Source organism: Cyrtonyx montezumae, unplaced genomic scaffold (assembly GCF_038088225.1).
Source record: "Cyrtonyx montezumae isolate F1298 unplaced genomic scaffold, pur_monq_1.0 scaffold_8, whole genome shotgun sequence".
Lineage (NCBI taxonomy): Eukaryota > Metazoa > Chordata > Aves > Galliformes > Odontophoridae > Cyrtonyx > Cyrtonyx montezumae.
The window spans coordinates 113,098,294-113,122,378 of NW_027072089.1; the positions used below are offsets into that span (position 1 = coordinate 113,098,294).

Here is a 24,085-nt window from a genome sequence, read left to right on the forward strand (position 1 = left end):
TATCAGTAGCATACTGATACTGAAGACACTAAGTATGTTGTATGGCTAGAAGAAGATGATGCAGTGTACCTTCATTTTTGGACCCAAGTAGGTTCTAGACTAGCTTTATTTCTTTGTGTTAGACCTTTCGTCTCGAGTGACTTCTTGGATGGCTCAAGCTATTGTTGAAATATCCTGCAAGTCTTCAACATGCTGTTCAGTAGTCCTGCTACAGAATAACTGGAAACTTTTTATAACAGATTGAAAGTTGGGTCCACGTGCCCAGGCTAAACCCCAGAAATCGTTAGCAGTCATTTGTGAAATTCTGCTGGATTTCTTTTCAAACTTTGATACTGCCTTCTTCTGTTCTTTCTTTCTCCTCCTGATATTGATAGTGTGGTTTAGTCTTGCTGGTCTGATTATAGGCTGGGACTTATTTGAGCACAGATTTGTCCTGACCTAGCTAGCTACTCTATTTTCCTGTCTTCATAATGGAGTATGATTTCCTTTGAAGGACTGAAGAAAAGTAGTACCGTAAGCTATGAATTATAAGCATAGATGTACACCTTCCAAAGGGTTGTTGAAGAGATTAGCTTTTTAACCTCTTAAGTACTGTAAGAAGACCCATTTACATTAAAGAGCCATTCTTGTCAACCTGTGTTTATGTTCTTTCAGGTAATAACGTGTCCTGTAATAACATTTACAGTCTGTGTACTGTCAGTCTTGACAGTAAAGCAAATAGTGCAGTTTCACAGTATTTAAATTTCACAGTGGGCATGTGTTGTCACTGACACTCCTGAAGAGTGGGAAGTGAATTGCATTTTTTTTCTAGTTTCAGAACATTATGTATTTTCAATGATATTTGCACTTCTGAAACTCCCTTTTTTAAAGCAATTTCCCATTCAATGTCATTAATCTCTCAGAGAAACGGTGTCCAGAATGATAGTGTGGCATGTCTTCTGGCAGCTTTGCTACCATGAAAAATGATAATTTCTATAGTGAAGTTTTCCTTGTGAAACAAGCTTTAGTTCACTGTAAACTCTGATAAATAGTAAATTCTAATGGAAAATAGTTATTGAAATAGCTGTTACATTTTAATGATCAACCCCCCCCTTTTTTCTAGTAGTTGAAATAGATATCTGTATATTTTTCAGACACTTCCAGAAGCATCCATATCCAGCTATGCTACAAACCTGAAAGACAAGACTGCTCTGATTTCATCTCTTTACAAAGTAATTCAGGAGCCACAAAGTGAAGTGAGTGTGTTGGATTTCTCTCATGATGTCTGGTGTAACACCAGCAGAACAAAGTACAACCTTGCCTGCTGCTTAACTGTGTTGTATGTGAAATAGTTAATTCTGTCCTAACTATGTGAACTACATGAAGAGTCTTCATCACAATGTTTTCCTTTTAATCTTATTGGAGTGTGTTCTTAGCAAGAATGGAGTACTATGGAAACAATTTGTAAATTTGTTTCTTACTTGCTGATCATAACTAACCTTGTAGATCGTAATCGGGATCTGTGTATGGAATTGAAATGTTAATGAATTGAAAAGATGGTTGACTGAATTATTTTTGTGATTCACTGTATCTGGAATGTGAGTCTGTAGCTACCCAAACTTGTCTGTTTGTATGACATGAGAATGTGTTAGGTTGTTTTGCGTTCCTTTTATATTATTGTTTTGGATTTAGGGCTTTTTGCTGTCACTTCAGCACTGGTCTGTCACTTCCTTAGAAATTTTGAGGTGGGATGGGGCAGGTTTGAAGTGTGCCTATGTAAGAATGTTTGTGCCCCGTGGCTGTGCTTTTCTTGAAGTGTCTAGGTGAGTCCAGAACATCCTGAACTGATGTTAGTTGCATCCTGGTCGCACTTTCTACCATCCAGTAAACCTTTATGTATCTTTGAAACTACAGAGTCCTTATTCCTCTTCTGGAAAAGACCCAGCATAAAGAACCTCTCTAAAATTGAGATAATGCCGATAGTGGGCAGAGGGTAAAATGCTTCCAGTATGTGTACGTTTTTAGAGAGGATGCTGGTACAGAAATACAGGTTGTACTGCAGAGAAGAAATGTCATTTTACTTCTCTGTGTTACTCAGGAAGGCGTTCTGAGTCATTCCAAATACTGAGTCAAGCTTGCTTGGTCTTCAGAATGCATATCAATGTGTAAATTAATGTGATGAGTCTCCCTGTTGATAGCTAAACTGATACTTTCATGTTCTTTTATTTATTACTACTACTGGCTGTCACTGGTTCAGTCATGGACTTCTGCAAGATTGTTGCTAAGCCATGAAAATCCTGCTCAAAAAGATAATTTGAGGGGGGCAAGTGTTGAAGATTCCCCTGTTACTGAATCTTGAAATTGAAAAGACAATGCTGACATTATTTGTGCTATTCTTACTATCTGAAACTTTGTGGAAAGGGCTATTTGGAGCTTTCCATATAGGGGAAATACTTCTAAACTAGCAATTTAAAAAAGCAAGCAACTTCTTTCTGTTTTTGAGATTCATTACCTGCATTGTGTATTTGCTTTTCATGTACCTTTTCGTTTGCATTTCTGAAAATGTAGCATTTGGTGAGACAAATGAACTGCTTGTGTTTGCTATACCAAGAAATAGCAATTTCATAGTAGCTTTGTTAGCAAAGACTTTTGTTAGTTACTTTTAGGTTACTGGCCCACTAGTATGGAAAATATAATTCAGTAAAAGAGTCTTCAGTAGGTGTGAAGACTTAAAGGACTTCTAACAGAGCTGACTCCAAGAAATTCACTGGCAAGCTTTTTTTTTTTTCTGAAAGATCTTGTTTCTTCACAAAATTGCAATTGCTTATCATGTACCTGGAGCTCTACTGCTGTCCTTTCAGATAACAGCATTCACGTATTTGCATTAGGAATTGTAAGTATTTGAAATGTCCAGCGTGTCTGGATGCAACTCAGAAGGAGGTGGGATTACTTCAGCATCCTTCTGTTCCAGCATTAAAAGTTTTCATACCTTTTAGAAGTGGTTCAGTGTAAAAAGATTATCTTGGAACAGCAACAACTTGTGTGTTTTGATATTAGGTTTTAGCGTGTGGTGGCATTTCAAGGAAAAATCTGTTTTTGTACTGATTACGCATTGAAACGTGCTGATATAAAGCTGTCTCAACTGAGATAATAATGTGAACATGGATACCTGTCATAGCTATTTCTGTGCCTTCTAAAGTTCAAGCACATCATTCTGAACTGATACTTCATTAAAGGAAGCATGCAAATTTTCTGAAATATGTAAGCTGAGAGTGGAAAGCACTTGTGCTGGTAAAGTCTTCTAGAAGGATCTTTGATAAATCCGCTTTGGAAAGTGACTAGTTTAACTTGGTATATATATGTATATATTTTTTTGCCTTAGGTTTACACAATTTTTTGAGTAAAATGAATGGAAAACATGATCTGCATGTAACTGACTATAAAGTACATATCTGTATCCCAAACTTTAAGAATTTTCTGGAATATGCTGGGTAATACCTTCCTTTCTCAAGTGCAGTGGCAATTGTAATGATTACAGTGTCTTAGGGTGGTCTCTAAAATGCATATCTGGTTGATTTGCATTCTGTCACTTTCAGATTGAAACTTGTGGGGATTTTGTGTAGGAACACATTGCAATCTATTACAGTCCTTAACTTCCTGGTATTTAAATTAATTTGAAGTCTGTTTCTGTGAGTCATATAAATGAACCATTAAGATGTTAAGCCTTTGAGGTAAGAAACAAAGCAGGAAAACTAATCCTTCAGATGTGTGCATTTAAATCCTGTCTTTGAGATTTGCAGTTGGAGAGTGTCACATTTTGTGTAATGATTTTTTTTTAATATACTAGCTGAGGTTGATGAATTGAATTCTAAGAAGCTGGAATCTCAGATTTCAGTTTGTAAAATGTGCAAGTGCATCTACTATTTAGATTCTTCTTAAGGGGTGGTTTCTCAAGTGAGTGGTCTCCTATTAAGCAGTAACAACTTCTCTTTAAGCACTAACAACTGCTTAAAAACACTTAATTTAGAATGTTTTGTTAAATATCCTAAAAAAGGAGCTAAAAAAAGGTGCTAAAAAAGGAGGAGATGGAACTGTTGGAGCTGTATTTCTGTCAGGATGGAAGACTCCAAACATCTATTAACGTTTCTCCTACTGATTGGTTATGTTTCTACACAAAGTTGCAGTTTCTTGGAACGTTTTTACTTAATTAACTATTGTAAACTAATTGTCATTTCAGCTTCTAGAGCCTGTCTGCCATCAGCTCTTTGAGTTCTATCGCAGTGGTGAGGAGCAATTACTACGATTCACACTGCAGTTTCTGCCAGAACTGATGTGGTGCTATCTTGCTGTCTCAGCCAGCAGGGATTTGCAGAGCAGTGGATGTATAGAGGCCCTGCTGCTAGGAGTATATAACTTGGTATGTATTACGCATAATTATTCAGGCCTAAAAATACTAGTGGCCTTTGAGGGGATACTGTATATTGTTTTGGGGGGAATGATAAACTATCGTATTTCAGAACTGAAAACGAGTGATTAAAATGTTGGAGTTTTCTCTCTTTAAATTTATGTCCAAATTGGAAATCTGTAATGTGAACTTGAAAAGGATTGCTCTTCAGTTCTTGTTTTCATTAATCCTTGGTATGGCAATTAAACTTGCATTTTACTGGAGAGCCTTTGTAGGTACTACATTTGAAGTTGTTGCCTATGTTTTTTGTGGTATTCTGACTGTCTTGACTGGAGATCACACATAAAGGCACTTTCAACAAATTCTTAGTACTTGATGGTTGAACAGATTGCTCACTTTTGAGAACATGACGGTCTTTCGTTTTGTAAGAACCTTGACTTTTTTGTACATTTTAATGAAAATATACAGTTTGCTGTTAAACTAATTTTTTGAAAACCAGAATTCCGAGGGAGCCTTGAAGAGAATCATATTTTAGTTGTTACAGGCAAAATGAAATTAGTCTGTGTTAGGAGATGCTTTACTGAAACTCCTTTCTAATCTCTCCTTTGGATACATGGAATCTGCTGCTGAAATTTAAAATTAAAAGCTGTGTGCTTTTGGTTAGGTCTACTTCAGAAGTTGTTTCTGAAGGTTTTAATCCAGAGTACTTCAGAGCTCCTCTGTGATAAGCAGACACTTTATTTTTTATTTTCTGCCTAACTCATTAGTTTTCTGCTAACTTAAAAATGCAAGAAACCTGCCAATGTACCACATTGGTGTTATCTTGCAGGAAGGAATCTTCTCTGGATCTTTGCATCCAGGCTTCTTTTTTCATAGGCTTCTGCTTTTAACTCTCTGTAAATACGTAATTAGCAAAGTTGGGATTTTGCAGATATTTTGATATCTGCTGCTATGTCAAAGCCATATGAGGCTGCAATCATTTTAAAGCTGTTATATTTTCAGAATGTCTTGGAGTTATTTGATGGATAAGTAGTTTTCTGAACAATTACTGAGCACTGATCTTCCCAGCTAGTAAGTTGTGTATAATTTCAACAAACAAACCCCAAGAATAACAAAGACAAACGTGCAAACAAAAAAGCCCTGCTGTTTAAACACATTGAGCTTTCCAGTTAGTGTTGCTGAGATGGCCTATCTGTGCAAATACACTTGCCCTTTGAAAAGTCATTTGAATAGCTTTCAGAAAAAAAACTAGAATCAGTGCTGTGACAGAAAATACGAAGATAACTTCTAGTTTGTGCCTTCAGTTGTTATGGTACTTGAAGTATTTTTATTTGTATTTGTTTTCTTTGTCCGTTCACTCTCTGCTGCCCACCCTCACCCTCCCCCCACTTCTAGCACATAATATTTTTGTATATCTGATTTCCATAGAACAGTATAACCCTTGGTGTCTTGTTGTCTTTTGCCTTTTCCAGGAGATAGTTGACAAAGAGGGACATAGCAAAGTGCTGAGTTTCACGATTCCATCTCTGTCCAAACCTTCAGTGTATCATGAAGTAAGTGACAAAGCATCAAGTTGTTGCTGATTGTGACAGGCGCTGTGGTTTTAGGGCCTGTGAGTGAAGAATGAAAGTGAAAATTAGTCTTTGCATTTTGCATGACCTAGTAGTACATTTCTCAGTCTTCTCATTCCTGCTAACTGATCTCTGGGGCCTTTTCAAGACTCAGTAGTCGTAACTCTGTGATATGCACATTCCAACTATATTTTTTCCTGTTCTGAAGCCATATATTTTATCTGCTGTAAAATGATTCCTTAAATCTTAAGGTATCTATGTGTTCAGACAAAACTGATGTAGAAATATGATGCTGCTGATCTTTTGGCTGTTTGTACTTGCATCGTAGCAGAACTTCTGGTTCAATTTGTTTTAAATCTATTTTTTTTCTGTAGCCTTCCAGTATTGGCTCCATGGCTCTTACTGAAGGAGCTTTATCCCAGCATGGTTTGTCCAGGGTTGTGTACAGTGGACCTCATCCTCAGAGGGAGATGCTGACAGCACAGAACAGGTGAAATTGTGTAATTGGATTTATCTTCATAATATTAAAGAGTCTTCTAAGAATTTTTAATAATTGTAGGCAGAAGTTGTATGTGTGTGTGCTAATTTTTTTTTTCATTTGTTTTTCTACATGTGTTAAGTGTAGATGCAGGGTGCATAGGAAAATGAAAGGCTTACCAAGTCATTGATCAATAGTTGCATTGAATTAAACCAGATTGGATCAAGTAACCCTTGTAAATTTCTGTGTAAACCAGTCTGTTAAAAAGCCATAAAATTGGTAATATATTCTGATGTTTTCTTTAAACTCCAGGTTTGAAGTGTTGACTTTCCTTCTGCTCTGCTACAATGCTGCCTTAAGCTACATGCCTGCAGTTTCTCTTCAGTCGTTGTGTCAAATTTGTTCAAGGTAACTTCTGTAGGCTGATTATACTTGAAATGCAACTAGTTTGAACTTAAGATTTTTGTTATTGTTTGCTTTCATTCCCAGAAGTTGCTCAAAAACTTGATTATTTTTTTAAAGTATTTATACTTTTAAGTATTACATATTTTAACTGTGGACTGAGATCTCAGAATTGGAGAAGCGATGACCTGCTTTATAAGCTGTACTGTAAGCTGGAGGAAGAAGTCAAATCAAAGAAACTGTTTTTATTTAGGTTGTTTTTGTTGTTTTATCCAAATAAATCAGAAATGTTTTCTAGAATCTCAGTAAACTTCCCATTGCATGCTTACTAAATGTTTGGATGCTGTACAAGTTGAAACTTACTTGAAATTAAAGTAGATACTAAAACTAGAAATATGCTAATTCTTACAGATGTTTTGGATATTCTCTAAATCTGGTATAACTACAACAAAAAAGACAAAGCTGAGACATTCTTCTTTTTTTTTCTCTTCTTTTTAAACAAGAACTGGTAGTGAATTTGTTTCTCCAGAATTCTGAAAGTTGACACTGTGTTAAGGAAATTAGTTGACAGTGTGTTAAGGAGATGTCAACCAGACAACCCAAGATAGACCCAGAAATCAACCTGTAGCAGCTCTGATTACCAGTAGTAGCTCTGAGGTTCTAGATTCCTCATGCAAGTAAACAAACAAAAAATCAAATTAGTAATGGGTACTTAGGTGTTTTTTTTGTTTGTTTGTTTTTAATTAGTCTTAGCAGAAGATGCATTGCAGAGGAGAGAAAAGAAAGCATAGTAAGTTAGTGGCAAAGTTGTTATTCATTTAAAAAGAAGAGTCCTGAATGCTCTATTACAGCTGTAATTTGTACATTAAGATGCAATACAACCTTAATCTGTTTTTGCTGGGGGCAATAAATGAATTTTAAGGAAGCACTTTACTAGCTCTCTGGTAGTATTGAAGCTGAAGAATTGAAGCTTTTTGAAATGGGATCTTTCTGTGCTACGAAGAAGGAAATTCTTTGGTTAATGTCATTGAAGGGCATTCCTAAAATCTGGAAGTAATAGTTAGTAAGCTGAACATTTTAACTATTCAATATCTTTGATTTCTGAGATCTTTTGACTACAAAATCTCATGTGGAATTTGGATTGGAATTAAATTCAAATGCTGACTTCTACTGGAATTTAGTTTTTTGTGTTTTTTTTTTTTTTGAATGTAATGCTTCTAGTCTCTTTGCTTGAAATTTGAGTGCAATTTTCTTTTTTTTTTTCCTATTTCATTCCCTTAAATACTGTTAATACTTTTGTCTGCTCTGCAGTAAATGCTTTTAATTGAGAATCACTTTAATGGCAGTTTTCAATGTTCAACTGTGGTATAAATGGAAAGTTATCATCTAAGGTATCTCTGTTTCAAAGGATTTGAACTCTGCCAGTAGAGGGCATACCCTTCTTCCATAATGAGAAATAATCTGCTTTAGCACTCAGTTGTTGATGAACACTGTCCTTGAGCCTACTGTAGTTAAAACACACACCAAGCACCTACCTTAGTGGTGTTCAATACAAAGGTGGTTCTTCATTATTTGCTAGTGACAAATGCATTATTTCTTTAGAATTTGTGTCTGCGGATATCCTCGACAGCAAGTGAGGAAGTATAAGGGAGTAAACAGCAGGATTCCAGTTTCATCTGAATTCATGGTGCAAATGCTAACAGGGATTTATTATGCTTTGTAAGTGAGAGCATTTTTTTAATTTATTTTAACATTCACAGAAGATAAAGAAGCACCAGCTTAATTCATATAATCATTTAGGCATGCTACCTTTGAAGTGTTTTATTTTCTAATGGACAGATGCTGTGTATAGCAATAAAGACTTCAGGAACAGAACATGGTTCACCAACTTGTTAGATTGTTATCTATGTGATAGTGGGGAATGAAGGCTGGATTAACACTTAATAGTCATAACTGATGATGCAAAAAACCTTTTCACACTGTTGTCTGCTGTCCACGTTACTGTATGCTTATTTTTGACATCAATCTAGTTAAGGAAAAAGTCTTAGTGTTATTTCTCTAAAATGTTGAATGTCATCCACCCTTTGATAGTCATGTTGATGTGTAAACCTCAATGAAATAATTAGAAGCTGGTAACGTGGGAGTACTCAAAAGGTGGTGTAATATTAAAACCATCCTGTTGGAGTTCCAGAATATTTCATTAGTAGCTGATCAGTAACTAGTGATGTCACTTTTAAACTGCTCAGAGTGGTCACTGAATAATAAAACTAGTGCCTCCCTATCACTAATTCAGAACAAGCTTTTTAAGTAGCAGGCTTAGTGATGGTAAGCACAAGTAGATTAACTGTAAACTGAGCTCTAAAGGAATACTAAATTCTTGAAAGTCATGACCAAGAAGGTTCATCCATCGATACAGGTGCTTTCTATTATGTATATGTTTAACTTTGCAGTTATAATGGAGAATGGGATCTGGCTCGTAAGGCTATGGATGACGTTTTGTATAGAGCACAGTTGGAACTGTATCCAGAACCTCTGATGGTAGGTGATGTAGTCCAACATGTTTTAAGTAGAGTTTTTAGTTCAGTAAATTCTTCTTGTGAACATCACATCGGGAATCTAAGTCTCATGAGATCTATATGTCTGTGCCTGTATGAATAGCTAAATCTTTAAGGATATATCCACATTTTCAATATGCTTAAATATTTTATCATCCTCCCAAGTGAATAAATGATCTACAGTAGAATGCTTCGAAGACTTGAAAGTGCAGTGATAGTGCAGTAGCACACTGCATTCATGTTCATTTAAGTAATGGCCTCATCATTAAACCGGAGACTCTGTTTTAAATAGTGACAGGTCTCAAATACAAACTAATTCTAAAAGCTAATTGCACCCTGCTTTCTTAGTAACTTGTGCAAAATGCTAGTGTGCTTACTTGACCTTAAGATGGAGTTGTATGCAGTAACCTTCATGGACTACTAAGGATTCTGTGACAGGATTATTTTCTAAAATTTCAACCTTCATGTTAAGAACTGAACTGCATTTTTCTTTGCTCTAGATTGCTAATGCAATAAAAGCTTCACTGCCTCAGGGTGCCATGAAGTCTAGTAAAGAAGGTACAAGATGCATTCAGGTTGAAATTACGCCTACTTCATCCAGGATATCAAGAAATGCTGTGACTAGCATGTCTATTCGAGGGCACAGATGGAAAAGACACGGTAGGAGACACAAATTACAATGATTTCTTTTTACACCTGTTAAAAATAACAGAGGATTTTGTCTTTGTGCATCTTCATTGTTAATGAGGATGCCTTTAGTGAGCTGACGTTGTACATTTATTCTTGAAATTATATGATTTTTCTTAAACTTACATTATTAATGTGGGTCTGGAACAGGCCAAAGATGCTATATACTAAATGAAACATGTCACAGTTGGACATTGGTGCTATTCTGCTGATGATGATAATCAAGTGGCTGGTAGGTTGGAGGGTTTTCTTAAGTGGTAAATGAGAATCTTAGTGGATCAGATATTATGTTCTCTATTTCTTCAATCCTATTTTTTTTTAATGAAACACCTTTTTGTTGAAGACTGATGTACAAAGGTTTTAATTCTTTGAAGAGGCTTATGTTCTTCTTCTCTTCTGAAAAGTAGCATATGATACCTAAAGCAAAGTAAGTATTTAATGCGTTTACCACAGAGCCTCATTTATTTGAAGTTATTTAAATAAAAACAATATTTAAAGCTGGAGAGGTAAATTATTACTTTTGGGGCAAACTCTAGTGTAAGGGCTTCAATGAAATGAATCACAAGTCAGTGCTGAGGAGTAGAAAGAAATGGTGCTGAATATACTGCAAAAAGGACAATAGATGTATTCTACTTTCTCTACCGGATTCAGGTGGGAGAAGAGTTCCTGAACAGGAGATCAGAACTTCCAGTGGCTTGCTGAGCTGTCTTTGTAATTCTGATGGAACAGTAAGGGACGAGTGAGCGTAGATAAGAGTTTTTTCAGTAGGTTAAATAAAGACTTTAAAAGCAGTATCATAATGATTTCTGTATGATGTGTGTTATATGAAATTTTTTTTGCAGTATATAGGCAGTTCATTTCAAAAAATATTCCAACGATCAATTTTATTTAATAAAATAAAATACCAGTGATATTTCAGGTAACTGATGGAGATTATGTATAAATGTTCTGGTAAAAGAGGACTTAAAAAATAATGATAAATATTTCTGAACAGCAATGATACATGTTGCTGTTAGTTCCAGTAGTAAGCTTTTGAATGTGAGGAAGGGCAAAGAAAGTTTAAATAGGCAAAGTTCTTTTCATTTAAATATTTTTATTTGTTTATTAACTTTAAAACTGTTATGCAAAGATGAGGAGCAAAACATTAGTGTGTTTGGTATAAGTGTGGCTCAGAAGTAAAAGTAATTTCTGAAATTTCAAGACTACTAAGGAACATTTTGTTCTTTACTGTTCATTTTTTTTTCTTCCTGCTTAAAATTTTTAAGGAGGGAATATTGACCTAGTGTCAGGAAACAGTATAATGGCTTCTAAATGCAGATACGTCCTCTAAGGCTTGGCAGTTTTGCTATTATTTTGAAGTGGTAGATGGGAACACAGGTCAGAGATACTGAGTATTTACTCATTCAAAAGAACTGAAAGTATTAAAACAAACATTTCCTTGCTTTTGCGTTTACAGAAGAAAATGCAATATGAAAATATCCTAATGGGAATCCAATTTTTTCAGCAAACATAAGAATCTGAAAGTTTCTACAAATATTCCTTCTTGGAGGACCAATACCGAGAGAGGGTCAAGAGCCAATGGGAGGGACAAGTGTTCAATGTAACCAGGGACAGTAAGGTGAAAGAGAAATAAGAAAAAAAGTGGGATTGGAAGAAATGGGGGGAAATGCGGCGTTGTGTGGAAGTTACATAGAGCAGGAAAAGATGAGATAAACAGAGATAATCTAGTTAGAAGTGAGAAGTAGTTGGAATTTAGGATAAGGATCGAAGATCAAGAACACCAAGGACTTCCACTAACACAAACTCTTGCCATCATTCCATTGGGGTTATTGAACAAACTTTGTATTGGTCTGCTGGTACGGGATTTAATGAAAAGGAGGAAAATAGTTAATATTAGTTATATCGAAGGAAAAAGTTTGTTTAGTAGGTTGTGGCAATAATTTGAAAGCAACATACATGTTAGATTAGTCTACAGTATTTGACTGATAAGCAAAATCTTTTGGTTTAAGTGGCAAGTGTTTGAAGTATGTAGCACTTGAGATAAGCTACTCAAAAACTTCGTTACTAAATTCTAAAACAAAACGAAAAAACAATGTTGTTTATGACTGGAAAGGAAGCCTTTAGGATCAGAATGAAAGGTCTCCGAATTTCACAGTTTCTAATAAAATTCAGTGTCCCACAGTCCTCAGTGAATGACATGGAATAGATCTTCAGAGTAGGTGTACAGAAAGAATAATGAGGTTCATGCTTACAGATGCTTGTTTGAATTAGAATGAGTACAAACTGAAGCATAGGAAGTTCTGCACAAATGTGTGTGGAAACCTCTTCCCAGTGCAGTGACGGAGCAGTGGCACAGCTGCACAGAGAGGTGGTGGAGTCTCCTTCTCTGGAGACGTCCCAGACCCGCCTGGACGCCTACCTGTGCAACCTGGGCTAGGGAGCTGCTTTGGCAGGGGGTTGGACCCTCTAGAGGTCCCTTCCAACCCCTACAGTTCTTGGACTCTGTGAGTAGTGGAGCTGGTAGAAATAGGCTGACAAACCTCGTACCTCGTGACCCACTGCTCTCGCTGCCACAGTGGAAAGGGAAGAATAGATTGAGATTTGATCTTTGTGCTTCAGTATGAAACAAATTACACAAATTGGGAAGCTAGAGGATACAACTGAGAGCACTGCAGAGGCAGCAATTTCACTTCTGTTTATTTGTATAAAATAAAAACCAGAACAATCTCAGTTGATCACATTTCTGATGTGAATTTTCTTTGTTGTTTAGTAGTAGTAGTTTTTATTTATTTATTTATTTTAAGTTTTGGGACACTGGGTCCTGCTGGCTTCTGTTAGAGCTGTAGACTGAAATCTGTTTTGGGAAAAGATCAACTTAATTTTTATATTTGTTGTGATACTCAACAAGATTGTGATTCTTGTAATTTTGCTGTTACTGAGAAGGACTCTCCTTTTTCTTCTTTTTCTTTTAAATCAAGTTGGTGTCATCAGTTCAGGCTTCTCACAGAAGTGCAAAAGTCATTTGCAGAATGGACCAGTTACTCACAAATGAATGGGATTTATCGAGCTAATTGATATTAGCCACCACTTGCTGACAGATTACTTAGTGCTATTGAATTGGGTTGGCTTGACTTGAATCATAAAGCTTAAAGGGATTTGGTCTAATATTAGTTTTAATGCCTTAGTGTTAGTGTTTAAAAAAAGATTTGAGTGGCATCTGTTTCCATTCACAAGTAGAGACAAAGCAGAAAAATCATGCAGTTTATAACATACATAAACACTTTAGTATTATTTACAGAAGCTGGGGGAAAAAATGCATCTGTTTGCAATGCTTTCTGTAGTAATTTCAGGTATCTTCCACTATCCCTCAAAAAGCTGCTGTGGGAAAAACTTGTGTGCATGTAAGGCATGCTCTGATGTGACGGACTGGGTAAGAGGAGCTGAGCAGATGATAGTGCAATACATAACAAAAACAAAGATGTGGACTAGAGAATGAAGTCAATTTCTCCCACTGCAAGAACTGACTTGAAGGTTGTGCACAGGGCGTAGAAGATACGTTAGCCTTTGAAACTCTGAAGATAATTTCTCCTTATTAATTTATTTTAAAACAGTATTAATACCTGAAATAATTACAATTTCTTGGTGGAGAGGGTTCTGGAATGAATGCTAACTTTGGGAGATGGGAACCTGATACTTAATAATTCAAAATGCTGATGTTGTTATGCAGGAAATGCAGCTCAAGACTGTGGTGGTTAAAACTGAGTTGCAGTCCAAGAGAGCAGTTTACTAGTTGTTGTGGTTTTGTGGTTTTGATGCCGGTATTCCACATCAGAGCATCATGCAGCAGTGAAGGAGTTAATGCTGGGGGAGCAGCAGAGGGGAGGGGCGGAGCTCCGCACCGGATGCAGGCGGCGCTCGGTCTGGGCGCGTTGCTCTGGGCTGCCGTGGAGGTTCAGCACGTGTGCTTCCCCTGCGGGTCCTCCTTAGCGTAAGCTCATAGCTTTTGGTTTGAAAATTTTTCTCTCTCTTTCAATTGTTCAATTTTATTAGATTTAGTAAAGTTACCGTTCCTTCTCAGATCGTGCCGTTGTTTTCTTGTAGACCCATCTCTTCCCGCCGTTTCCCCCTCCCCCTCCCGGAGCGCGGCTCTGCTCGGGCGGCCGCGCGGCCACTGACGCAGTTTCTTTTTCTCTCCCCTCTCCCTTCTCGGTTTCCTTTGGGTCACTGTCACGGACAACACCGTGACAATTATTGGTGGAGAATGCGGGCAGTGCAGTATTGGCTCTCCATTGTAAATCTGGTGCAGAGTGGACTAAGGTTTTTCATGTACCTTATAGCATGCTGGCGTCTTTTTAAGCTCCTCGCGTTCAGCACCGGAGTAATGTGGATATACAGCTACTTTAATGTGCTGAGGGGGTTACATGCCTCCTACCTAAACACCCTGGCTAACGTGACGGATTATGCGGCATTTGGAACGGTTTCCAATTACTCTTTTCAGGTCTTTACCTATATTCAAGATGTCAGCCCGGCAACTGTGTTATCTGTTTTTCTGAATGCACTCTCTGCAATAGTAATTTACATCATGTGGAGGAAGCTTTCCTCAAAACCAGAGAGTGTTGAATGGCAGGGAAGGTGGAAAAAATTAGGAAAGAAATTAGAAGCGTGGGGACCCCCGGTGTTATGCAGTTTTGATCTTGAGCACCTGTGGGACCCTGAGAAATTCAGTGAGTGTTTAGGTAAGGAGTCATGTGACTCAGGACGATCTGAGAAGGAATGTATTGTTTGGGGTCTGGCTTGTGCTTATCGAGCCATAATTGATATTCTGGAGAGAAATGGTTTCCAAACCAAGGTCCAAAGCAAAAATGAAAACCTCGAAGTTAGACCTGACCAATCACAGGAAGCACCGGTATCAGTGTCGGTTGCCCCTGTGGAAGGCCAGAAATGGACACGGCCGTCCTCGCGCCTAGAACGGAAAGAAGAAGAAGCAGAGAAAGAAAAGGAAGATCCAGGCGAGGGGCCCTCCTCAGCACCACCACCACCACCACCACCTAAAAAGGCCACTAAGAAAAGTGAGAGACATGGAGAAGACAGCGATGATGATGGAGTCACTGTTACCACTACTCGTCGGCCCCTAAAGATGACTGAAATACAAGGTTCAAGAAAGGAGTTTGTACGGCGCTCGGGTGAATCTATTGTCACCTGGTTGCTTCGGTGTTGGGACAGCGGTGCCAGCAGCGTGTCCCTAGATGGCAGTGAAGCCCGCCAACTGGCAAGCATTGCCCGAGACCCAGCTATCGACAGAGGAATTGGCAGATGTCTGAATGGAGTCGCTACCCTCTGGGAACGAGTACTAGTGGCTGTAAAGGATAGATACCCTTACAAAGATGATCTGGAGCCTAAGGTGGAAAGATGGAACACCGTGGAGAAAGGCATCCAATTTTTGAGAGAAACAGCCATAGTAGAGATGCTGTATGATCCCAATTTCGTCCCTAACAATCCACACCAGGACCGTGATCCTGATAGAGTAAGGTGCACACCTGATGTATATCGCAAGCTCTCAAAAACAGCACCAGAGAGGTACGCAAGTACACTGGTAGCAATGTTCCATAGATTCGAGGGTCAAGACAGGAGACTCCCAGTTTATGAATTGACTATTACACTCCAAAACTTTGAACAGCAGTTTCCACCATCACGTGCTTCCATTGCAGCTATAGTAGCAGAAGAAGTAGGTGAGATTAAGGAGACACAGAAAACTATACTGGATGAACTGTCATTACTGATGAATAGGGATGAACCTGTGTCAGTATTGGAAACACCTGATGAAGACGAGCATGACGCAAAGAATCTGATGAAGCAATTTATCAAACTGTTGAAAGTCTCGGCCACGAAAGGCAACTGCCCCTCTGCACGAGCAAATGACAGCAGTAACATCATGTCACGTGTGGCCATGTGGAGCTTCTTACGAGAAAACGGAGAGGACATGAGGAAGTGGCATAAAAAACCCACTCCTGTACTGCGAGCACGGGTGAGAGAACTACAGCAGAGATCAGCCACCAATGAAATTGCTCCCGTCACTGCAGGTAACCAATAGAGGGGCCCTGCCCTCAGCCAGGGGAGGGAAAGGGATAACAGTGTATTGGACTGTGTGGATTAGATGGCCTGGCACATTAGAGCCACAAAGATATAAGGCACTGGTGGACACTAGTGCACAGTGCACTCTGATGCCCTCGAGTTATAAAGGGACAGAGTTGATTCATATTTCTGGAGTGACTGGGGGTTCTCAGGAACTGTCTGTGTTGGAGGCAGAAATAAGCCTCACCGGTAAAACCTGGCAGAAGCATCCCATAGTGACTGGACAGGGGGCTCCATGCATACTCGGTATTGACTATCTCAGAAGGGGACATTTCAAGGATCCCAAGGGGTACCGATGGGCTTTTGGAATAGCTGCTGTAGATGCAGACAACATTCAGCAGCTGTCTGTTTTACCTGGCCTGTCAGAAGATCCGTCTGTTGTGGGGGTACTGAAAGTGAAAGAGCAGCAGGTACCTATCGCTACAAAAACAGTGCACAGACGGCAGTACCGCACCAACAGGGATTCCTTGCTCCCCATTCATAACTTGATCCGTCAGCTAGAGAGCCAGGGAGTGATCAGCAAGACTCACTCACCTTTTAACAGCCCCATATGGCCGGTGCGTAAAGCCAGTGGAGAATGGAGGCTGACGGTAGATTACCGTGGCCTGAATGAAGTCACACCCCCACTGAGTGCTGCTGTGCCAGATATGTTGGAGCTGCAGTATGAACTGGAGTCAAAAGCAGCCAAGTGGTATGCCACTATAGACATTGCCAATGCATTCTTTTCTATTCCTTTGGCCACAGAGTGCAGACCACAGTTTGCTTTCACCTGGAGGGGCGTTCAGTACACCTGGAACCGTTTGCCCCAGGGGTGGAAACACAGCCCAACCATCTGCCATGGGCTGATTCAAACCACACTGGAACAGGGTGGGGCACCTGAGCACCTCCAGTATATTGATGACATTGTTGTGTGGGGTGATACAGCAGAGGAAGTTTTTAAAAAAGGAGAGCAAATAATCCGAATTCTTCTGGGTGCTGGTTTTGCTATTAAACGGAACAAAGTGAAGGGACCTGCCCAAGAAATTCAATTCCTAGGAGTAAAATGGCAAGATGGACGTCGTCACATTCCAGGAGATGTGATTGACAAAATCACCAGTATGTCACCACCCACTAGCAAGAAAGAGACACAGTCTTTTCTGGGTGTAGTAGGTTTTTGGAGGATGCACATCCCAAACTACAGCCTCATAGTAAGCCCCCTCTATCAAGTGACTCGGAAAAAGAATAATTTTGCATGGGGTCCTGAACAGCAGCAGGCCTTTGAGCAAATCAAGCAGGAGATAGCCCGTGCTGTGGCCCTGGGGCCAGTTCGTTTGGGACAGGATGTGAAAAACATCCTCTACACTGCTGCTGGAGAGAAAGGTCCCACTTGGAGTCTGTGGCAAAGAGCCTCTGGGGAGACCCGAGGCCGACCCCTTGGATTTTGGAGCAGAGCGTACAGGGGTTCAGAGGAGTGCTACACTCCAACTGAGAAGGAGATTTTGGCCGCATATGAGGGGGTTCGGGCTGCCTCTGAAGTAATTGGTACTGAGACACAGCTCCTCCTGGCACCTCGACTGCCAGTGCTGAATTGGATGTTCAAAGGAAAGGTTCCCCCCACCCATCATGCTACCGATGCCACCTGGAGTAAGTGGATTGCACTGATTACGCAGCGAGCTCGGATGGGGAACCTCAACCGTCCAGGAATCCTGGAGGTGATCATGGACTGGCCTGAAGGCAAGAAATTTGGAACATCCCCATCAGAGGAGATACCACGTGCTAAAGAGGCCCCACCATATAACGAACTACTAGAGAATGAAAAGACGTATGCCCTCTTCACTGATGGATCATGTCGTATTGTTGGGAAGCATCGCAGATGGAAGGCTGCTGTGTGGAGCCCCACACGACGAGTTGCAGAGGCCACCGAAGGAGAAGGAGAATCAAGCCAATTTGCGGAGGTAAAGGCTGTCCAGCTGGCCTTAGATGTGGCTGAATGGGAGAGGTGGCCCATGCTATATCTTTATACTGACTCTTGGATGGTGGCAAATGCTTTATGGGGGTGGTTGCAGCAGTGGGAACAGGACAACTGGCAACGGAAGGGTAAACCTATTTGGGCTGCTGAACTGTGGAAAGACATTGCTGCCCGAACAAAAAGGTTGGGTGTAAAGGTGCGCCATGTAGATGCTCATGTGCCCAAGAATCGAGCTACTGAAGAGCAGAGAAATAACCATCAGGTAGATCGAGCTGCCAGAATTGAGGTGTCTCAGATCGATTTGGACTGGCAGAACAAAGGAGAGCTATTTTTAGCTCGGTGGGCCCATGAGACCTCAGGCCATCAAGGAAGGGATGCGACCTATAAGTGGGCTAGAGACCGAGGGGTGGACTTAACTATGGATGCCGTTGCACAGGTTATCCATGACTGTGACACATGCGCCATAATTAAACAGGCCAAGAGGATGAAACCCCTCTGGCAGGAAGGGCGATGGGAAAAGTATAAATATGGGGAGGCGTGGCAGGTTGATTATATCACCTTGCCACGAACTCGCGATGGTAAGCGTTACGTGCTCACCATGGTGGAGGCGACCACTGGGTGGCTTGAGACATACGCAGTACCCCATGCTACCGCCCGAAACACCATCTTAGGGCTCGAGAGACAAGTCCTATGGAGACATGGCACTCCAGAGAGAATTGAGTCCGATAATGGGACTCATTTCAAAAATTCTCTTGTGGATATCTGGGCCAAAGAACACGGCATTGAATGGATCTACCATATCCCCTACCATGCACCAGCTGCTGGTAAGATCGAGCGCTACAACGGGTTGTTAAAAACCACGTTGAGAGCAATGGGTGGTGGGACATTCAAGCACTGGGAGAAGCATCTGGCAGAAGCCACCTGGCTGGTCAACACTAGGGGATCAGTCAACCGAGAGGGTCCTACACAGTCCGGCTCCCTACAGACCATAGAGGGAGATAAGGTCCCTGTGGTACATGTGAGGAGCATGTTGGGAAAAGCGGTGTGGGTCCTTCCAGCCTCTGGAAAGGGCAAACCCCTCCGTGGAACCGTTTTTGCGCAGGGACCTGGGTGCACCTGGTGGGTAATGGATAAAAATGGGGACGTCCAGTGTGTCCCACAAGGGAATTTGATGCTGGGGGAATGCAGTATATAATTACGTGTGTATGTATGTATATATATATATATGTTTCTATGTAACTTATGTTATTACTGTTTGGTTATGTATAGATATGTGTTAAGCATGATGTGATGATGTGGAATAAGGGGTGGAATGTTGTGGTTTTGTGGTTTTGATGCCGGTATTCCACATCAGAGCATCATGCAGCAGTGAAGGAGTTAATGCTGGGGGAGCAGCAGAGGGGAGGGGCGGAGCTCCGCACCGGATGCAGGCGGCGCTCGGTCTGGGCGCGTTGCTCTGGGCTGCCGTGGACGTTCAGCACGTGTGCTTCCCCTGCGGGTCCTCCTTAGCGTAAGCTCATAGCTTTTGGTTTGAAAATTTTTCTCTCTCTTTCAATTGTTCAATTGTATTAGATTTAGTAAAGTTACCGTTCCTTCTCAGATCGTGCCGTTGTTTTCTTGTAGACCCATCTCTTCCCGCCGTTTCCCCCTCCCCCTCCCGGAGCGCGGCTCTGCTCGGGCGGCCGCGCGGCCACTGACGCAGTTTCTTTTTCTCTCCCCTCTCCCTTCTCGGTTTCCTTTGGGTCACTGTCACGGACAACACCGTGACACTAGTGCAAGAGGTAAATGATGGAGGCAATTGTAACTCTAAGGTAGAATATAGTTGAGGTCATTCTTCTTGGTCCTTGACAGCTAGTCGTTGTGAAATACAAATGTTAAGATACTACCCAAAACCTTCAGACAGCATAATGCCAAATGCATTTTCCTACAGATACCACAGCATATTATGTTAGCTTTCAAATCAGTGTAACTATTCAGTTTTGTCAGCTTTGCACTTTGTTTCTTTTGCTATGCTGCCTCGTGTGCAGAATGTTGATTTCTGTTCTTCAAAGGATAGACCTATGGAGTTGTCCAGATTGAAGCTCTATTACCTTCAAAAGCCAGTTACTGTGAAGCTGAAGGTTTGTTTCAGGTGTTCTTAAAAATAAATAAAATAGAAGGATGTGGTGCTGCTGTGAGGGATTGTGTAGCCTTATCCCAGTCACGAGACTGTAGGTACTGTAGTGTTAACAGCCTATTTTTCATTAATTTCCTCTTGTAGTTCAATGTTAAACTCTGAAAGATATATTCCCCTTTATCAAAAAGTAGTTAAGAAGTCTTAACTAAAAGGTTTAACATGATTATGCTAAGACCTAGTTTTTTCAGTTTCTTAACTGTAGTGGTCCCACAGGTGTGGGAACGCAGCAGCCATGGGTGAAGTGTTAATACACAATAGGACATTACATTTAGAAATGCATGTCCCTAACCCACAATAATTAATTATTGCTGTTATCACCAAATCTGTGACATAGAAAGTTCTTCCTCTTTTCCTCTAGCCTCTGCTATGCCATGGACTTGGTGCACTCTGAATCTCCTTTCTCTGGAGCAGCTGTTTGTTAATGCTTTTGTGCTCTTAGTGGAGAAGGGACTGACAGCGAGCTTTGTTCTGCCCTGTCCTCCACCTGGTTTCCCAGCTGTAAATGAAGTTTCTAGAATAGACTTGTGCACACAGAGGCCAGTGGATCCTGGGAAGTAGCCCTCCTGAAGTAAGGTGCCTAGAGTGGCACTGACAGGGGAGGAGGAGAGGGTTTGGAGATTTGCTGCAGGAGAGATGTAGCTACCTCACCCCTGTGTAATGAGACCATTGGAGCCAATGGGTGGTGGTCTCCTCACTTTCTGCTCCTGTGTTTCTAGAGAATGTGCTCTATGTAATGGTATTCTAATATTATAGCTGCAGTTCACAGTGCTCAACTGCAATTGTTATTGTGCTACTGATGGTAGAACTTTGCCGAAGGGGTAACCTCTTAAAAGGGACAATGATTGTGGCTTTTAATTTGTTTCATGCCAGATACTAGCAAACTAGTGGCTAACAACAGCAGCTATTAATTCCATTGCCATTGGGTAGTACAGCTTATTAAATGGACACTCTCATAAGTAGCTGACTAGTTAGTGAGAAAGAACCAAATGAACGAATGCTTACAGGTAAAACAAGAGATTGCTGTCCCCCTGTGGAGAAGCTGTATCCATCCCTGACAGGATATCTTTCTGAGTCTGGGACTGGCTTCCTCTCTGTGATGAGTTCAGACAGCAGTGGTGTTAGCAGAGAGCCAAGGGCTGCAGCATGCTCTCTGGGATCCTGCTGTGCCTGCACAGGGTGTTCAGGGTGGGGGCAGGAGGAGATTCTCCTCCAGATATATTTTGAGTGTGGGGCTTCCCTAGTATGTGGGTGCAGGATGATCACTGGAAGATGGAAGCTCTCTATTTATAAAGAGCATTTCATACTAATGTAGCTGATTAACAAGAGGTTAATGTGTGAATGTCTGCTTTAATTCATAATGTTTCAGTCATCTGTTTCTGTTGTTTTTTGTTTCATGTTTTGTTTCAGACATCATTTTTTTTCTTTTTTTTTTTTTTCCTTATCCATCTTTAATTCTAGAACAAGCAGAGAATGGTAATGATGCTACTGAAATGGGCAACTTTATCATACCTGAGATTAGTGTCACAAATGTGTCCGGAGAGAAAACCGGGAATGGGGAAAAGAGCAGAGCACTAGCAGAGAATGATGTTCAGCATATACAGGGAGTACAGGAAACAACTACAGACCCTAGAACTGACAGCAAATGCATGCCAGAAATCAGGAGGCAAAAATCTGTAAGAAAAATGATGGAGGATGGAATAAACTCATCTGGCAGAGTGCAGTTTTAGCAGACCTCTTATAGCTGCGCTCTAAGGTACCACTGATTGAAAGGATCACTCTGCATGTTTGAAGAATGGAAGTATGCAGTTAATATGTTTGCATGTGTAATAACACAAATGCATGTACTGCACACAGCTTTGGCTGTGCCGTGGACAATGGCAACATACTTACAAGCAGATATATTTAATCTGGAGTCCGTATGCTTGTGAGACTCAACATTTCCTTGAATTTCAGAACTGTATTTGTTGGGTTTTCAAAATCCAGTGATGAATATTATGAGGAACTGATCAAAATGGAAGTGAAAATTGTCTCGCTGTATACCTAAAATATTCCAAATTCCACTCGCTGTGGCATACTGGAGGCTTCATGTTCCATTGTGCGTGAGTTCCCAACTCGTGCCACGAGTCCTATAGTGCAGAAAGTGACCTTTCAGTACTGAAGCACTCTTGGGTTGCTGAATGAACATACTGGGTTTTCTGGGATGCTTATTGTGGATCATTCATAATTAACGAGCTTTGCAAAAACTTGTATTGGAGCACTTGCTCAAAATGAGAATTGCACTTCTTACCTTTGAATCTTCTAATCTTTTTCTAATCTGCATGAATTAACAGTACTGCATTTTTACCAAAATTGCTACAAAATGAGATTGTAGGCATGCTTTTTGATCTAGATAATGCAGCACTGTTTGCTGAAATTTTATCTCCTAATGATTCTTGATTACGGTAAGTTTTTGTCTTCTGTCCTCTTTGCTGTTGCTTTATGGCTTCGTGCTTGGAAATATCACAGTCTAGTAATGCATAAAGTCACGTGAGAAAAGCAAATGCTAATTCTTTCTTTTTTCTACCACACAGGAAATACAGATTTAGGAATTGAAGAAGAACTGATAGAAGTATCTGAAACTGATGAAGGGTTTTACTCTAGGGCTGCTTCTAGCACAAGTCAGTCTGCCTTATCTAACAGCAGCAACACGAGCAGTAAGAACCTATTAGGGAAGAGCCAACGAAGATCTGGAGGAAGCAAAGCTGCAGGAAGAGAAAAAGAAGGAGAAACCTGCAGAGAACACTTGTCACGAAAGCAAACTCAGAGAGCCCTGAGTGAGAATCTAGAGCTTGTCTCTTTGAAGAGACTGACGCTGACAACAAGCCAGTCCCTGCCTAAACCTGGTAGCCATAGTTTGGCCAGAACGACCACTACTGTGTTTAGTAAATCCTTTGAGCAGGTCAGTGGTGTCACAGTTGCGAATAATCGTGGAGGTATATCTGGTACAGAGGCAAACAGGTTCTCAGCTTGCAGTCTCCAGGAGGAAAAGCTTATTTATGGGACAGAAAGAACAGACCTCCCAGTATTAAGCAAACAACCTAATCAACAGCGACCTCCTAGTATTAGTATAACTTTATCAACAGATTGATATCATTACAGTGGCAGAATGAAACGTGGGACTTTATGCCGATATTGGTACTGTACCTTAAGCTCCTCAGTACGTTCTACGTTACTTTCTTAAATCTCAAACCTGTAAATTCTTACTCTGCTCACATTTGGCAGTAGTGGTGATTAGAGTTCTAATTATTCTGCATCAGCTTCTGATAGGTCAGAAAGTTTCTCGTTGACTCTGTGCATTTATTCTCCAATTGTTTATGACTTCATGCAAAGTTTATGGCTTTACTAAATTAACAAATATGGTTTGTTTAGCTACTGAGCAGGGTGTCTGGCTTTTTACAAATGCACTGTATGGGAATGGAGACATCCTCTATTCTGGATTCCACTACTCTCTACTATTTAGCATATGCAGAACTGCAAGTATCTCTTTTAAGAGGAGCCTTACAGCATGAGTACAACGTTTTGGAGTGGCATTGTAAGAATATAAATGCTCTCCTGTGAGTTAGGAGAAAGGTATATGTGAGGTTAAAACTAGAAGCATCAATAGTGTTTGATGTTAGGGTAGTTTCTGTTAGTATACATTGCAGTGTTCATATTCCTGTATGCTTGTATGTGTCTGAGGTAAATTTTTACTAACATTTTGTTTTATACATGTT

General features: G+C 40.3%; 1 protein-coding gene across 5 annotated transcripts in view; it reads left to right on the forward strand.

Annotated features, from left to right (window-relative positions):
• The window catches only part of HYCC1 (hyccin PI4KA lipid kinase complex subunit 1), a 42,075-nt gene extending 18,262 nt beyond the window's left edge, over positions 1–23,813 (forward strand). For 3 of the 5 annotated variants that reach the window (XM_065753514.1, XM_065753516.1, XM_065753515.1), the window contains 9 exons: positions 1,134–1,235; positions 4,217–4,396; positions 5,857–5,937; positions 6,330–6,445; positions 6,746–6,841; positions 8,438–8,554; positions 9,286–9,373; positions 9,891–10,050; positions 22,904–23,813. In XM_065753514.1, coding sequence (XP_065609586.1) covers positions 1,134–1,235; positions 4,217–4,396; positions 5,857–5,937; positions 6,330–6,445; positions 6,746–6,841; positions 8,438–8,554; positions 9,286–9,373; positions 9,891–10,050; positions 22,904–23,460 — 1,497 coding nt within the window. In that variant the 3' untranslated portion in view covers positions 23,461–23,813. Of the gene's footprint in view, positions 1–1,133; positions 1,236–4,216; positions 4,397–5,856; positions 5,938–6,329; positions 6,446–6,745; positions 6,842–8,437; positions 8,555–9,285; positions 9,374–9,890; positions 10,051–21,791; positions 22,087–22,903 lie in introns of all 5 variants that reach the window. The other 2 variants (XM_065753519.1, XM_065753518.1) reach the window with 2 other exon arrangements.
• The last annotated feature ends 272 nt before the right edge of the window (positions 23,814–24,085 follow it).